Below are 17,579 nucleotides of genomic sequence, written 5' to 3'. Positions count from 1 at the left end.
GAGTCAAAGAGTCCCCCTGACCCGCGAAGCCCCCGCCGGCGCCCGGAGAGGAGGGCGGCACGGGACCGGCTCCGGTGAGCCGCTTTCGGTGAGCCGCTTTCCCTCCGTGGGCCCTTTGGCCGTGGTGCCTGGTGGTCGGTGGGCGCAAGGTGGGGGGCGGGAGCGGGGAGAGGAGCGAGGGCGCGGAGGAATACGCGGTAGCGCGGCGCGGTTTGAACGCCGGAGGCGGGCGCGGGTCTGGTGGCTGTGGGGAAGCGCTGGGGCGGGCGTGAGGGCGGAGGTGAGGGGCGCGGGGGGTTCGCGGTGAGGTGGGGTGAGCCGGGGAGAGGGTGGGGGTGCTGGGGGGGCGGGAGGAGGTGGGGTGCTCTGGTGAGGGGGTATAAAGGAGGGGGGGGCGCTGGGAGGGGTGCGAGGACAAGGAGGGGCCTTGGTGAGGGTGGGGGGTGAGTGCTGAGGGAAGGGGGGGGGCGCCCCGGGAGCGGCCGGTGTTGGACACCGACCCCTCCTCGCACAATCCCGTCTCTCGTTCGTGTAACCGCCTGGGTGTGGGCATCGGCTTTCAGCGTGGGCTCAAAAAAAGCGCACCCGCTTTTTAACAGCGTCGTTCGTGTTACGCAAAATCCAGAAAAATGCATGTATTTGTGGAACCAAAGTTTCAGACTGACGCTTCTGAATTCTACATGCTTAAAGTCCGAGAAACTAAATGCGAAAAATGTTAGCGTCTTACATTTTCCAATTAAACTGCTAATACTTGTTGCAACACTTAGAGCAAAACGATGACAGTGTGGTTGTGCTTAACATATATTATATTAACACGAAGTTTAAGTTTGATAAAGAGTGAAAGCATAACCTTGTATTTCCTTTCTCGTGAAACACTTATGTTGCAGGTTTATCTTGCTGTGCCTTTTTCTTTATAGTGCTAGCCTTTTGTGTCCTTTCTGTGTAGCTTTTGGGAGGTAACGACTTCCCCTTTCCACCACACTGTTAAACACCTTGTTCCAGAACAACCTAGATATGGTAGCGAACTCTTGCTCTTACCAAATACCTATTAAAATCTCTTTCTCTTTTTGAAGGTGCCTGTAATTACAGGAGAGCAAAGGCTGACTGAATGTTTCTTAAAATAAATCGTTAACAATGCACAGACGATCTAAGAATATAAATGCTCCCCTGGAAGTTAAAGAAAATGAGAGTAGATATACTGAAGAGAAGGAAGAGGCCTCTTTCCCTGATCTGTCAAAAGACCAGAAGATTTGCAAAGTGACTAAATCAAAAGTCATAAAGGCATGCAAGAAGGAGAATTTAAGCGATGGGAACCAGGCGCAGTTGCAAAAATGCACCCTGAAATACACCGAAGGCCTCGAGAAGGAATCATACCATAACAAAGAGGATGCTGTTAGCTGTCAGTTTACTGAATGCTTTTTTGATACGCTAAAAGGGGATATGGTTGGTGAACCTACCTTGCCTTTGAACAGTAAGGAAAATTTTTCAAGGAGTAGACCTGTTTCTTTGGGGGATGAATGCTACTTGACACCTAGTAGGGACAAAGCAGAAGAAAAATCTGATTGTGGAATATCAGAGACACACAGCAGAAAACCTGTTGATTTTACAACTGTAACAATTGCTGAATTTGGGATTACTCAAGAAAGTTTTACTAAACGATCCGTAGGTAAGGCTGAAGTGACTAATGACTGTTGTCCTTCTCAGAGGGATATCTGGATGTCATCTGGTCCAACGTCTTTTCAAAACCTTCAATTTAGGTCAGGTTCAGGTTGTCTGGCTGAGTTTGACTATGTCGAGGGATAGGACTGTGATAGGATGATGCTTTAATTCCCTGTTTAACTTTTTTCTGTCCAGTTGATTAGGTGTCAGTGAGTTTCACAAGGGAGCAGCGAGACAAATTCTGCAAGTATTGGTAGACAGTTCCTTAACTAGCAATTGAAAAAGTAAAAGAAAGACAGCTCCTCTTGGTGTGTAGTTTAGCGAAACATTGACTTGCTTTTAGGAAGTTATTTGCTTTTGCCCAGGAAGGTTTCTTGAGCTGAGCAGCTAACTTCGAATGTTTTCATAAATAGCATAAATCACTCTTAAAAGAAAAAAAAAATACCATTTTAAAGCTGCAGGTATTCTTACCAAAAAAATTTCTTGCTCCCCCCCTCCCTCCCCCCCCCCCCTTCTCTCCCCCGTCCCCATTTCAGGGAAGTCTCCAGCTTCATTAAAATTTAGACGAAGATCAGCAATTGGAGTACGGGGGTCACCAGAAAATAACACCCTTATTCGATACCTTGCCCAGCAGAGAAGCGACAGGCAAAAAGAAGCTCTTACACAGGTGAGAGTCTCTCTCAGTTTAGTTCCCCGGAGGAATCAACATATACTGGCAGAAAAGAAGGCAAGTCTCAGGAAGAAGCCAGTAGAAGGAATAGCCATGGCCTTAATTTTGTTGCCTTTGCTTGGACACCTTACTTTAGAATAAGGGGATGTTACAGATTTGAGTCTGGAGTATTTTCTGGATGTCTAGCTTGCTCATGTATTTTAACTTTTGTTTACCATAACCTTTACTTTTTTGCATTTGCCATGCTTGATTTTTGGCTAATTAAAGTGTTGATAGTTCAAAGTAAAGTAAATACTAGCATAAGTGACTTGTTTTTTAATCAGACTTGTTCTTATCTCAAACTAGCATAGACTGTCAGAAAACAAATTCTGGATATGGTCTAGAGGGTCAGATTATGAAAGGCAGTAAAACGTAACAGATTTCTTGATACAGTTCCTTTTTTGCATGTTTTTACCATAAAAGTAAAATTGCAGCTAGGTCAAATGCAAGATTTGCTTCTTTTCTGAGTTCGTTTTATGCCAAAGTACAAATACAAACTAATAAAGCCCCTGTCATCTTGCGGGGGGAAAAAAAAAAGTCTCATGAGGTTAATTTTATTTTAGCAGGTTAGTCCTTTTAAACATGAAACTGGCAGGTCGTTGAAGGACAAAATAGATGCCTTTCAAACATCTTTTAAATCAGTACAAGAAGCTGAAGAGGAGACTGGCTTCCCTGGACTGTCACAAGTGGATGATGCTTCCCAGGAAGCAGGCTCTTGTAAGTTGCTTCTATTTCTGGTCAATGATTTAGCTTAAACATTAGGTCTTCCTTTAGGCCAAGAAGTTTAAAACTACAAACACTTAATATAAAGGAAAAAAAAATTCCTTTATAAGGGTCGGCCCAGTGTTTTTGGGTTTGATTTGAGGTTTATTATTTGTTTAAACTTACCTTATTTCTTAGTGCATTGTGAATAGTGGTTTCTCAGAATAACCCCCAAAGAAAAATGGAAATTTTTTTTGGTGACTGTTTTCATAGTTTTACTTTCTAGATTTATAGCCTTTAATTTACTTTTCACTAAGCATTAGTGTTTTCACACGTTTTCCATGAGACTGGGAATGGGCTTTATGACAACTGGTTTTAGCTGTTGTAACTGCTATATGTCTTGACCATGATGTGCAAACTTTTGTTTAATAACTTTTAAATGCAGTAATTTTAGAAATCACATTACATTACTGTGGTGTTAACATCCTTATTTCTTAATGAAAATAGTAAGTATTCCAAAAGCAAGTCAGGGCAGTGCTGTGTTAACTGTGAGAAGATGACAGTGTAAAACAAACTACAATGCTTCTCTGGTATTGGTGGTCTTAACATTTATATGAAAAGAATAACTTGCTTTGTTTTGAAGATTTGGTAATGTTATTTTCAAAATAGAACTAAAAAAATGCATGTGTTTTTCTTTTTCCTGATTAGAAACTTACCTAGCTTTTTGAATCTCACCATCCTTTTGGTGAAGAAACACAAAAAGAGCATTCATTGGAAAATCTGAAGTTTGTTTTTGTGGTTTGTTGTTTGGGTTTTGTTTTGTTTTTAATTGATGCAGCTCAGAACAAAGGAGCTTTTACAAATGGGTGGAACCTGGATCAGTGGGGTGAAAAGTTCATGTCAGACAACAACGGAGCTGATTTGAAAGAAAATTTAAGACAAAATTTGACCAACAGCAATAAGTCTGATACCAGGACATGCACCACCTTGTCTTCCCACCAAGATGTGACTATCGCTGAACCTGCTGCTGCTGTTCCAAAGGTACTTGCATAAGTGTGGGCTAAGAACATGGGGAAAGCAAATAGCACAGCGCATCTCCCTTGTAAGAATTTTACGCCTTATTATGACAAGTCAAGGGAAGCAAAATCTGGCATGGACACTGATCCGCTTGGACTGACAGTGAACGTAGCCTAGCCTCAGATACCTGCTGCTGGCTCTTCTGAGGCTGTGCTCAGTTTTCTTTTACATGCAAATGTTCAATGTGGGTGCTATAAGCTGTTCTAGTCAATAAGATTATACTCTTTTCTGATAACCACATGGAAAAGCTTGGTTTATTCTATTAATAAAATTTAAATACGTCTTCATTCTTGTGAATCTGCAGCTGTCATTATGTGAGATGTCAAATTCACAGATTTGGCAAATACAGCTTTTTCCAGATGTCAGAACCAACTTTATTGATCATTGGGCTGACTTTGAATGCAATTTTTAATCTCCACCTTATATCTGTTCAACAGTTATTTGATATTCTATGCAAAAAAACCCGATGTACTTGCATACAGATGGAGAAGTTAATTTGTATTCTGTATAAATACCTCTATTGATCCTTTTATTAGTGTTATATATAAAAATGGTGAAGATTGCGTCCATTTTGCTAGGCGTGTCCTCTGATGCTGCTGGACCTAGCAGCTTCTGAGTTGTAAAACAGCTGTGATAGTGTAACAGTTGTATGGAGGTTAGGAAGAAACTTCCTAAATTCGTGATTAAAACATACAGTTTTTCATTCCATCGTTTTTTCATTTCTGAAGTCTAATCTTTTTAAGCATTTAGCCTTGGTGTTTTGGGAAAATGAATTCAACTAAAGTAGTGCGTGATTGAGAGACCCCTGAAGTCCTTGTCTATGGGATTAAAAAGCTTCATAGCTCATGCAGTTTTAAAAGGCAGCGTTTGCAAGTAGTTATAGCACCACACCCCCCCTCTTTGAATATTGAGATTGACTTGAAAAACTTCAGGTTCTTTGTTTGGTCAGATAAGTGTTACGTGTTCTTGGATTAAAAAGTTCAGCAACCAGGTGAAAAATACTTTCTACTCTATTCAACAACTGTTTATTCAGTTGAGGATTGAGAAACCTCAGTATTATTCTGCTGTGTTGATTGCAGTTGGTACTTGTGATGCTAATAAATAATCACTTCAAGCAACACTTCTTTTAAAAGTATCCTTCATAGATATTACAAATGAGTAATGAGGACAGAGACAAAACAGATTTATGTCAAGTGCTTCACAAAAAACTCAGCAGATTATGTTTTTTTATTTCTTTATCATGTTATGTGGGTGTATATATGAATAGATTATATGTGTGTGTGTGTGTGTGTATATATATATATATAATCTTGTAACTTTTTCACTAGGAATGGGCTTATGAGCAACACAATCCTATTGAGTCGGAGGCTGTTCTAATTAGAGATACCTTAGAAACAGGCCATGGTAAGAGGATTCATCACTGTTATAATCTTTGTTATATCGTTATTTGAAAGTAAAAATACTTAGAATATTTGTAAGGAAATGTTTCACAAGCAGTCCTCCCATGTCCATCATCTTGTCCACAATTTATAACGCAGTGGAAACCTGATATAATGTTGACATAAAGGCTGATAGGGCAACAAAAAAAAAAAAAAAAGTACTGCAAATAATGATCTATTCAAGTGCTGCAGAGGATGCTCAAGTCCCAGTTTAAAAACTGAATTTAGAGCTCGTTCAGTACAGCATTAAACATGTTTTTACTTAAGCGCAGTTCATGGGAAGGAAATAGCTTTTATGAGAGGAGCTGAAATATTTGGAAGGTGGGGTAGGGCCTCTTGGGTGGTATATTAGCAGTTTCATTCTGATAGAAAAAGCAAGCTCAAACTGAGACACAGGCTGGGAATAATTGTTTAGAGTTTCCCTGTGTTTTGTTAGTCAGGCCATTTTTAGGGAAAGGTATAGTTGAGTAGTTCATGTCTGTGAAGGAGAGAGGGGTGTTAATGTACAGAGTCCCTCTCTGTACATTAGAGAATACGTGTCGTGTCCCGTGTCCCGTCCACCCCCATTTACATGGATGAGAGAGAAATCTTCATGCAAAATGTCTTTTCCTTCATGCAATTCTCCCTTTTTACTATTGTATGTTTTGTAAATTTCTCAAAATATGAAATATAAATGTGGCACAATAATAGAAATTTAGACACTAATGACTTTTTTTGAGATGCTAGGTGATGTTGATGCACAGAATCTATCGAGATGTGTACATTTATAGTTCACGTTTCTAATACTAAAGTCTTTTCAATTTTACTGCAGTCTTTAATTGTCATTATCTGTCTACTTGCTCTAAAGGTTTCAGTTCTGACTGCATCACTAAAGACGTTGAAAGTAATGTTACACCAGATCTAAGCAGAAAGAAAGTTAGTTTTGTGGAAGAACTGAGCCTGGAAATATTTGATGAAAGCAAGCCACCTATCACACCACTGCAAACGGGAAACATTTCATTAAACGACCATACACAGAGTGGCTCCCATCTGCGATCTGTATTAAAGAAAACACCAGTGAAACAACTAATGGATAGCATGAAGGTTGGTTAACTGACTTATGTGGAGGTACTAATACTAAGGATGAACTTTTGCAGTCATGATTGTACTACCAGAAGTTGAATCGTGGTTAAAGATACTTTTTGACTGATTGATATGTATCAGAAATAATTTAACGCTATCAATGGACATCTATTTGCTGTTTGGTCATCTTGGAAGCTTTGTTTGAAGCTTTCATGTTATGAGCCGATCCGTATGTACGTTGTTGAGTTTTATTCATTTAGAAAACAAGTAGGTTTTTTTAAACAATAGGGCTGATTATTAAACGTTGCTTACAGAAAAAGTTATTTTCAATTTTGATTTGAACAAGGACAATATTTTAATTAAACGGTATTGAACAGATGATTGTATCACTTAAATTTGATAGGAATACTCGGACGCTGCAGTTGGCGGAGGAGGAGGTGAATCTCTCACAGTCTCCAGTTGTGCAAAAATCTTTGAAGCATTGCAAACAGGTCAGATTTCCCCTTTTGTTTTTTAAATAGGCAGAGTATTATGTGGAAACACAAGGTTTTGCCTCTGTGGTAAATCTGAAAAACGATATGAGTTAATCACCACTGAAGTAGCTCATGTGTGACATCCTACTGCATGAGGTGGAAAATAAGATTGCTAAGGAAAATAATGTTTATTAAAAAAAAAAAATCCCGTACCAAAACTTCAGGAAGCCTCTAATACCAGAATAGAGTCACCTATTTTTCAAGAAATTTTACACTTGTCAACTGGAACTTCTGGAACAGCTAGTCATTTCTAGTCTTCTGTTTTCTTTCTTCCTAAATTCTTGATACAGTAAGAAAGCTACGCTGAAAAATCTGGTTGAATCCAGAGGATGTGTAAAGGTGGTATTTTGCTGTTTGGTTGGGGGGGGGCGTGATTTTTAAGAGAATCTTAAGACCCATAAAAAGATCTTGAGAAGTCTTTGCTCTGTGAAAGTTCCAAATTCAGTAAGCAGTCTGTGTATTTTATTACAATAGAGGAAACTGAAAGACATAGCTCTGAAAGGCCAAAGAAGAAAAGAGTTACTTTTGGAGAAGTTCTAAGCCCAGAAATATTTGACGAAACTTTGCCTGCAAATACTCCATTGCGCAAAGGAGCAACACCAGTCCGTCATCCAGGATTACGATGTAACAGCCCTTCTCCAAGGTTAAGTCTCACTGAAGAGCCATTATCCCAGCCGAATTTTGATTGCAATGATGTAAGTTTTTTGTTGTTGTTTTTTTTTTAAGCTATAAAAACAGCCTCTTAGTCTCTGCGAATGTTCGATTTTTGTTTAATTTTTTCACCAGTCTGCTTGGTTTTGAAAAGAAACTGCTAAAATATTAAAATACAGTCTGCTTGAAGCATTAAAATGACATTGAGAACTTTTTATGAATTCTAAATAGAATTTTGGCCTGTAGAGCTATGTTTAAAGTTTAGTAGTGGTAGCACATGGAGTCGTTTTGTCTTAGCTTATTCATAGACTTTTGATACTGTATTTCTTTTTGCGGTATATATAGCAAATGAGCTGCCACGTTCTTTAAGGGAAAAAAATAAAATCGCCTTCTGTTCCAAACACTAATGGACAAGGTGTTTTTCAGTATATATCTGGTATAGTATATTGCTAAAAAAAAAAGTCACTTTTTTGTCTTAAAGGAATGTGTTGAGCCTCTGCAAGAGTTACTGGAGGGTTCTGTTGGTGCTGAAGACCTCTTACCTGTTGCAAATGCAGAAGGTAACCCCAACTCGTAGTTTTGTCACTGGATAATGCATCTTTCTGTATCTGAAAACTGAGAGATGACAGAGGGGTTTTTGTTTTGTTTGCTTTTATACAGGGGATATATTTCAGTTGTGCTAAAATTTAAATGCTCTTGCTTTCTTCTGAATGTCTTGGCAGTAGCTGCAGTGTTTAGGTGTTGTTTAGGTTAACTAACGGTATTTGACCTTGTGGTATTTTCCTGTGAAAGTGGCTGATCTAATCAGACTTACTGCTTTAAGTAACTGGACTTACTATCTTGATTCTGATATTGTAATTTTGTTGTTTTTAAAATAGCAAGTAAGACAAGAAAAAAAAAATTGAAAGGGGGTTGTGTGTATGTGTATGTATCTCTCTGAAAGCTGTGAAAGCGCTAATTATTTTGTTACCAAATCCTCACAAGTTTTTTTTTCCTCTGTTTTGTAAACCAAGCTGTTAAGTTTTTTTTATCTTGCCATGTTTGATAGTCCTTTATGCAGAAAACATTACTCAAGACTAAGATGAATAAACACGCTGTGCATAATATTAGAAATTATGTGGATAATTTCCTCAAAAGGTGATTAACTTTTTGTGTTGGAACTGAATCAATATTCTTATTTTCTTCATATATAGTAGCGGAAACTGACAAATCTGATAGGATAACAACTCGTTCTTCTACTAAAAGGAAGGTAAGTTTCTTTAGTGATGGTGATTGAGTTTTTTTTTTTTTTTAACTTCTTCAGGAAGAATTGTTATCTTTTATACTTCCTGATGCTTGTGTAAGAGTTTTTATAGCCCCAGGTGTGAGGATTGTATACGTCCAGGTATATGGAAATAACTCATGTTAGTGTAGGTAATTGTCTTAAGGAAGTCTCATTTTTGAGTGAAAGTGGTTTTCCAGTTATTAAAAACACTTTTGGTTATAGCGTGATACTTAAATTACTATTTCTATTGAATTTTCCAGGAACTTTCCCAAATAGTCTGACAAAATTTAGAAGAGATTTATTCATAGAATCAGGGGCTTCACTCATGGGAATCGAAAAAGTTATAATCACAGAAAACTGGGGAGACTGGAAACAAAGATTTGTGTCTAATTTTTCTATTTGGTTTAATTTATTTGAGATACAGGCACATGAGAGAGAGGCTAATAAAGTGAAGTTTATTCTGCAACTTATGATGACTTTCGGTATCAATGAAAACGTGGTTGTGCTCCCAAGTCCAGTGCTAAAGATCTTCAGTATTGTTAACCTTTTTGTCTGCTAGCCATAAAGCAGACAGCATATCATACATTTATCTCTTCTGGTTGCTGGAATTTTAAGGTGCATAGAATTTATTGTACAACAATTTCTGTAAGAACTGCTTTCAGACGAGTGTCATAGAGTTCTAGTGTGCTTTATTGGAGAGGGAAGGCCAAAAAAAAAGTAATTTGAAAAAAGTAACCTTCTCTAAAATCTTCTTAATCTTCTCTAAAAGAAATAGCTGAAGATGAAAATTTACTATTTTCTCATTAGAACGTCCTTTTTGTACAAACAGAACCATAGTGTACTGTGTGAAGAGCCTAGCTCTGTAAGTCTTAATTTCCAACTGTGACCTCAACTATGACCTCTTATGACCTCATATATGAAATAACGGAGACTAATTACAGTGTGATTCTTAGGACTCTTGGACTGTGGTGTATTTTTAAAAAAAAGCAAGTGTTTGCATGTGCACATACACATGCACCCCGACAACTTAAAATTCACGTTCCTCAACAGTGTAGCACCATTTCAGAGGGGACTGATTTTAGCATCTCAGGAGCCACAAATACGAAGAATGCTAAAGACACTAAAAAGACCAAGTTTCAAAGACAAAAGAATATAGCCACATCTGCTGCAAAAAAGACACAAGTAAGTGACAGCCCACTGCAGTTGGTGAATGCTGCCTTTATTTCTCTGTCCAAGTGTCTCTTCCTCCTGTGTGTTTTATGTGATTAATTTGATCTTTGTAGTAAAGATTTTCTAAAGGGTTTTATGTTTCCTGTGGCTGCCAATACTCCCTTCTTCGTACCGATCTTGTTTTCCTACACTTACTGCCACGCTCCTCTTTCTTACTGCTTGTTAAGGCTGACTAGCAGGGTTTAAATGCTTGTAGGGCAAAAAGGATACTTTATGGAGGTGCAGGAGGGAGTGTCGTTTTTCAGACTTCAGGGGCAGAAAATGAGTTTATGGTTCTTGTCTTACCAAGTGTATGCAGCAGTAGTTCTTTGAACTTGCCCAGTTATATGCTAGTTAAGTATTGTAAAGGTGTGAGACTTCCAAAAGATTTTTGCTTTCATGTATTGGAAGGGGAAGCACATGTTCCTTTCCAAACTAAGCATGATTGAAGAATCTGTAGTTTTGAGCTGAAAGACTAATTTCTTTGACTTCTAGATTTGGTTGAATGAAACAAAAATCAGATCTCATGTTTGAGAAGTAATTCTCCTTTTTTTTGAGCTTTTAGATTAATTTTGTAGATGGCAAAATGAGTGGAACCTTCATTTTAGGGGAAACAATTGTTATCCACCAAAGTCCAGTAACGGTGTCACTTACTTGTTGGAAAATATTGTACAGCATCATTATAATTACATTGTGCTCTATTCAGTCTTCTCAATCTTTTCAGAAAATAAAACATACAAGCTATGGGAAAAGAAAAAAGAAAAAAGTAAAAAAATCTTTATATGGGGAAAGAGAGATGGTTTCTAAGAAACCTCTTCTGAGCCCTATCCCTGAAATTCCAGAGGTTTTCTCTTCTGCCTCATCTCCAAGCTTACCAAAGGCAAATGCACTTTTTTCAGGTAATGTGGTTTTTAGTTTTGTTTTGCCTTGCTCTTTCTGTTGCTTCTAATTTTTTATTTCAACAGTTATATTAAAAAAAACCCTGTTGATAGTTATTTTGAGTTCTGTGCATAGGTAACGAGCCCAGTATACATTTTTTACTTTTAATTACTTCTGTAATAATAGAATGCAGAGGCTCTGATAGATTAATAAACTCCACCTGGATAAATGTAACTCTGGTTGGCCTCCAGTGTAAAGCTGACAAAAAAAAAAAAAAAGCACCTATCTGTACTTTGACTGGATACTGATATTTTCATAATCTTTAAAACTGGTAAGTTGGGCATGAATAGTTAAGTGATGTGCAGTAGCTTTCTGGTGTTTGGGTTTTTTTGGTTTGGTTTGTTTTTTTTTTAACACTACTTATCTGGAATGGTTGTTTAGAAGGTTACTTTTACATAAGTAAAATATTATAAAGCTTTTATTGTAATATTTTAAAAAGGATTTTGTACAAATTCACAAGTAGAGTCAAGTAACCATGTGTTTATTCTAATTCAGAGGACATGTTTTTAGATAGTACCAAATCCAGAAATGCTCACAAGGATGTTCAACAGAAGCCAGTGGTTGAAAGAAAGAGAGCAAAAGACACCTGTGCGGTTCATATGTGTTCAAGCTCTAAGGACCTGGACCTTGTAGAAACCAGCAGCTCCAATGATACCGCGTTTCAGGTGTCAGATGGTGATCTGAAGTCTGTTTCTGGCCTTGATCATAAGGTAACAGATATGCTTAAGGATACTGCTAGAAAATAAGTCAGAATTGTGCTTGGTATTGTTGGATCAAAAAAGTAATGTTTTGGGGGAAGAAAAAACCTAACTCTAAGAGTGATTAAACATTGGAACAGGCTGCCTGGAAAGGCAGTGGAATCTCCATCCTTGGAAGGAGGTATTCAGAACTCAACTGAACAAGGCCCCAAAGTTTGGCCCTACATTGGAGCAGATGCCAACATACAGGGTTCTATGTGTTGGTCGGTTGGGGTTTTTTGAGAATGACTGGACTTGGTGAGGAAAACACTAGCAGTTGTTTAGTTGTCAGCTGTTTGAAACCAGTTTTTTGTGGATTACCTTTTGCCTATATTTAAAAACAAAAACATGTTGGTTTTTTTTCCAGTCTTCAAATATTGTGCCAGATGCAAAGCGTGGTTTTGATACATCTGACTATTTCCAGCAAAGTAAAGAGACTGCATGTGTAAAAGAGGCAAAAGAAAGTCGTTCCTTGATAGAAAACGAGAAATTACAAGGAGATCTCATAAATAAGGCAGAGCAGCTAACCGGGCTAGAATTTCCGGAACAAAAGGACACTGGTGTATGTGAGGGTGCCCAAAGAACTCAGTGTCCACAAGATTCTATAAGAGGTAGTCCACCAAGAAGAAGAAGAAGTAGTGCCATCTATTTTCCTCCTGTTGAAAAACTGGAAATAACTGGAAGCAACGTTCCAGTTTTTTCTTTTAATGTGGAAGAAGTTTTATCTGCTCCTCAGCTAAAAAATGACTCCTTAAAGCCTTCTAGAAGAAAGAGTAGTAACAGTGGCGAAAAAAGAGTGAGGCGCAGCATGAGACTACATAAAGATGCAGAAATTGAAGGACTTGCATGGATTCAAGTACCCAATGAGATCGAAAAGAGCCCTCCCCTGCTAGCTTCTGCCTGCAAAATCAGGAGAACAATAAGCACATCCATCCTTACAGAATCTGAGAATATTTGTCGTAAAGAGCAAAATCTCATCCAGTTTTCAGCCCCAGGGAAGGAGAACAATGACTCTGTTGCTCTTGCTGGTGGTCCGTGCAAAAGATGGAGGAGGAAAAGCATGTCTGTATCCACAGCTCAAGAAACAAGAACTTGGTCTCAGACCCGGAAAAGGAGCATAACAAATTCTGTATATAGGAAGGACAGAAGTAACCAAAAACACTCTGAAGAAGTAGAAATACCTGTTGAAAATAACTCTAATATTTAGCGAGGTTTCAGCTACCTCTGATTTTCTAAAGTGAAGGTCAGTATTAGATTCTTATGCTCTCTCTCTCTCTTAAGTGCTGTTTTCTTCTCTCTCACGCTTATATTTCCGTACTTGTTATTTCGTTATTCGTTTTCTGGATAACTTAGAACTGATTTTCCTTGTCTTGGTGCCTAAAATGCTTGAAGATCAGAACTATGTGGAAAACCTAGTTTGGCTCAGAGCATTGGCCTGGTAGACAGTCATGGCAGGTAATCAAGAGGATAAAAAAATTTTTCTCCCATGATAAACTGGATTTGACATCACCTCTTTGTTGTAGTCTGCATCCTTGCTTACATGTTTTCATAATTTAGTGCTGTCTATAGAGCAAGAGCAATTAAACACTGCTAATATTATAAAACAACTCGACAAATGACCGACTTTCTCTGCAACACCGAGTTGAGTCATTTCAAGAAGGCAAAGACTAATTTTTCTCAGCTGGAGGGATTGCTCTAGGGGCCAGTGAATTTTGTGGCAAGATAAAGCAGTAAGACAATATACAGAATTTAAATAAGGCCTATGCATGCATTTGTATGCATGTTATCACAGTCTGGGATTTTCTTGTGTTTAGATGAATAGGTTTACAGTTGCGGTACCTGCACAGCAGTGTGGGATTTTTGCCCTTGAAACTTAGTCATGATTGTTAGACTGGATGTGTTTGGTAGCCCGTCTTGCTACGTTTGCTCCACTCTCAAATGCAGTCAGGATATGAAGTTGCTAAATGGAGATGTGTCAGCAAACGTGTGACTCTCAGCTGTTTTAAGTAAAGAGGAACAAATTTGATAGTTTGTTAAAAGTATCGTCGGTGGTGACAAGTTACTTTTTAGACAATTGGGAGTTGATGCTAATCCATTTTTTGCTGATAGGGCTCTTTCCTTTTTTTTGAAAGAACAGGATTCAAGTTTAAGATTTTGTTATATTTTTGAAGTTTAATTGAAGTAGCTAAAAAGTGAATTTGTCTCTAGTAGTTAAATCATGATGTTGTAAAATATGCCCTTTCAGCTAGAATTGCTTGAAGTGTTGATGTTTCCCGTGTGCTTGATCATTCTTTATAAATTGCTTTTGAAATCTGCATGAATTTTTTTCCAGATTTCAAAAATATCCTAAAAAAACCCCTTGAGATTCTCTGCAAATAAGAAGGAAGTCACTTCTGCCTTGAAGGGGAAGAGTAGAAGGCGGGGAAGCTGTTACCATCTTCTGAAAAGACTTTGCTTTACCTTCTGGGCACGAGCAGGGGTAGCGTTCCTATAACAAAGACTAGATTTTGTGTTAGAAAGAGTAAATGAATTCTGCTTCTCTGGTGTGAAGGTTGGTCGTTAAAAAAAAAAAAAAAAGCTTTTAAATCTTTATTGTATATAACATTAATTTTAAAATTAAATTGGCTAAGGAAAGTGATACATTCATTATACAATAAAGCTGTACTTCATTTCTGGACACTTCCAATCTTTGGTGTATGTGTACTAAATACAGTGCATATTATTCAGTAGTTGACCTGTCATCTTACTGTTTTCATTTGTCTAGTTTGAACAATGTAATAAAAAGTGATGACTGTAGGTGGTCTACTTAAACATTTGCTGTTGCTTTCATTTTTCATACTGTTCTGTTTCAGCCCTAGTGAAATACCTGTGCCAGCTTGAAGGAAATAGCTTTCTGTTGAAAACAATCTCTTCTGTGACCTTGTTTTTAACATTATTGATGTGGAATAAAATACTTTATGTACTTGGCTGCTTTTATAAAGCTTAAAAGCAAACAGAACAGTTTCATTTTTATGCACGTTTTACTTTTCTCTACAGACATCATCATTTTTTCCCAAGACAAGAACTCCTAAGGCAACTTGAAAGAAACTTCACTTCTTAAGTGCTGTTCATCTTATGCTGCTTTAGAAACATTACTGAAGTTATCAAAACAGTCTCCTTGATGTTTTATTTTGGGGTTTGCTTGTGTGTCACGATGAAAATTTTAGGTTTGGAAACAGAATGGCAAGAGTTACTTGGGTTGATCTTGTTGTGATAGCAGTATGTTGGCTTACCAGGAGAGGGCAGTCTGACATGAGTTTTTATGGTTGTGACTGAATTTGAAAATAATATCATCATGTACAAAATCCTTGAAGAGATACTAGCTAGGGTTAAAATCTAAAGCTCCTTGAGATTAAAAACTAATAATAGCTGCTACTTCTAACATTAAAACAAAAAAAAAAAATCAAACCAGCAACTGAACTACACACTGAAATTAACTGTAAAAGTGAAATGCTTATGCACTGTATTCAGATATGACTCTCTATATGGAAATCACATTGCATTCTTAAACAGCTGCAGCTGAGATGTTAGGGTTTACCTGGCTGGTTTTAGATACCAAATCTAGCAGCGAGTGAAACCTTTGGAGCCTGTGGGCGTCCGATACTGAATACCAGACTTGAATAGTCAGGTCAAGTAAAGAGTTGTCCTGGAGGAAGAGGCAATAAACTAGTATGTATGATGCTAGAGGGCTTAATCTAAAATGCTGCCTAGAATGTGCTTTTTGTGATGTTGCTGTCCTATGCATCAGTCACAGCAGCGCTGGAAGAGAATTCTCCCTTGAGGTTTCTTTAGTGGATCGGCTAAGTGCACTTTAGATGGGAAGTGTGAGTGAAGTCAGAAACAGAAGAGCAAGGGGAAGGAGAAGAAAACGCTTGGATTTTCCTCCTGCCACAGCTTGGTTGATAAAGGGTTGTTAGGAAATTATACGTAGGTGCTTGATGGCAGTTTGCCTGGCTTTCATGAGGGTGAGGTTGGAGCCCACAGGGAAATGAAAGGTTGCAGCTAACGGGGCTTAATCTGGAGAGGAGACAAGTCTTCAAATATGCAGAAGGTTGTTGTAAGTGGGGGGGTAATAATCTGTTCTCCATATCTGTACTGAATGGGACAAGAAATAATGTGTTTAAATTAGAGATAAATGTCTCTGTTAAATATTAAGAAAACGTTCCAGCAGCAGAGATCGTTGAGCACGGGAATACATTGTCTCGGGAAGTTGTGGAATCTCCATCACTAGAGGCTTTTAAGACCAGATTAAACAAATATCTGTCAGGAATGACATATGATCCTTCCTAGGGGTAAGGATAGGGCCTAGATGGCCTCTTGAGGTCTCTTCTGGCTGTGTTTTCTGATTGCTAGAGATTAGGGTTGCAAGAGGTGATTTGGGACTTGCCTAATGGCTAAGACCTGAGATAGAATCTCATGGAGTAGGGAGCCAGAGGATTGCTAACACTGAGGACTGTTTAGCATGGGAAAGAACTGGGGAATTTGGGAGAGAGCTCTTTGTGTAAGGCTAACAAAATGGTCTTGGTACTTTAAACATTCAGATCTCATGTGACTCGCTGCTCTTCCTCAGAAGAGTATCTCTACAGACTCCTGAAACAGCGTAACCTGTAAGTTGGTGGCCATGCTGTTGTGCAGGAAGTCGGAACAGCAGAGTGAACAACGCTGTTCCATTTTCAGATTTGCTTTTCTAAAATTGAGTTAACGTTAACCTTTGAATGGCCAGCAACTTTACTACCCCTATTCAATCAAGAGAAGAACTTTCTGAAGTGGGCTCTTGTTTTCATTGCCATGTGGGGCTGTAAGAATTAAAATTAAGGTATGTTGTGTGTGAGTGCAGATGGGTCTCAAGAGTCGAGATATTTTGAGTTCGTGGTTCTAGTTTTCAGCTGTTAATTGCAGCACTATCTGGAATAGATTTTAATGGTGTTCTGTCACATTAGGTTAGCTTAGTCACTCTAATACAACCTGCAGTTTTATTTTCAACAAAGTCAGCAGCGTACAACAGTCGTGTTTTTGTTTGATGAGTGAAGCATCACTATGCAGTATGTTAGACCGGGGAGTCGGCTGATGCAGTCTCCCAGGGTGAAGGCTAGCCTTTGTAGCCTTCCATTTAAGTCACCGTTTCGACTTGTTTTGTGCAGTACTGATCCATGTCACTCTGTGTATTATAGTGGCACGTAAATAAATCTGGTGTTGGCCAGTCTCTTTCACCTCTCATTTACTCTCCCTACTCTTCTAAAGGGAGGCTTTTTCTGTCTTTAGAGGGTTGTTATAAAGATTGCTTTGTGTTTAAAAGTACTTCACTAACGTTAAGTGCCGTATTGTATAGACTTGAAATGGCTTCAAGTATGGTAATAGCTCGCACTAAGTGTATATTGCTGAATAATTGCATTTAGCAGATTGCCATGTAATTATCATGCTCTGACTGACATAGAGGATAAGTGGTGGGTCCTAGAAAGACTGATTATTTTGCCACTCTATAATTATGATGTCGTTAATAAGTAAGAGTAATTACATATCACTTTTGCTTGCACTATCCTATGAAGTGCAGTCTTGATA

At 38.3% G+C, this 17,579-nt stretch overlaps 1 protein-coding gene across 1 annotated transcript; it reads left to right on the top strand.

Moving 5' to 3' along the window:
- Window positions 1-1,119: 1,119 nt before the first annotated feature.
- On the top strand, window positions 1,120-13,188 carry LOC309602585 (uncharacterized protein; the record flags this gene model as incomplete). The annotated part of the gene is made up of 14 exons (XM_082336246.1): window positions 1,120-1,666; window positions 2,196-2,326; window positions 2,935-3,085; window positions 3,909-4,111; window positions 5,476-5,551; window positions 6,434-6,669; window positions 7,052-7,139; window positions 7,656-7,876; window positions 8,314-8,392; window positions 9,029-9,081; window positions 10,147-10,278; window positions 11,012-11,204; window positions 11,740-11,954; window positions 12,349-13,188. The coding sequence occupies exons 1-14, from the start codon at window positions 1,135-1,137 to the stop codon at window positions 13,186-13,188; spliced, it is 3,150 nt and encodes a 1,049-aa protein (XP_082192372.1). The 5' UTR covers window positions 1,120-1,134.
- Between the last annotated feature and the right edge of the window lie 4,391 nt (window positions 13,189-17,579).

Source organism: Platalea leucorodia (genome assembly GCF_965183815.1).
Source record: "Platalea leucorodia genome assembly, chromosome: Z".
Taxonomy (NCBI): Eukaryota; Metazoa; Chordata; class Aves; order Pelecaniformes; family Threskiornithidae; genus Platalea; species Platalea leucorodia.
The sequence above is the reverse complement of the archived record's forward strand: the minus strand, read 5'-3'. Positions and strand labels throughout refer to the sequence as shown.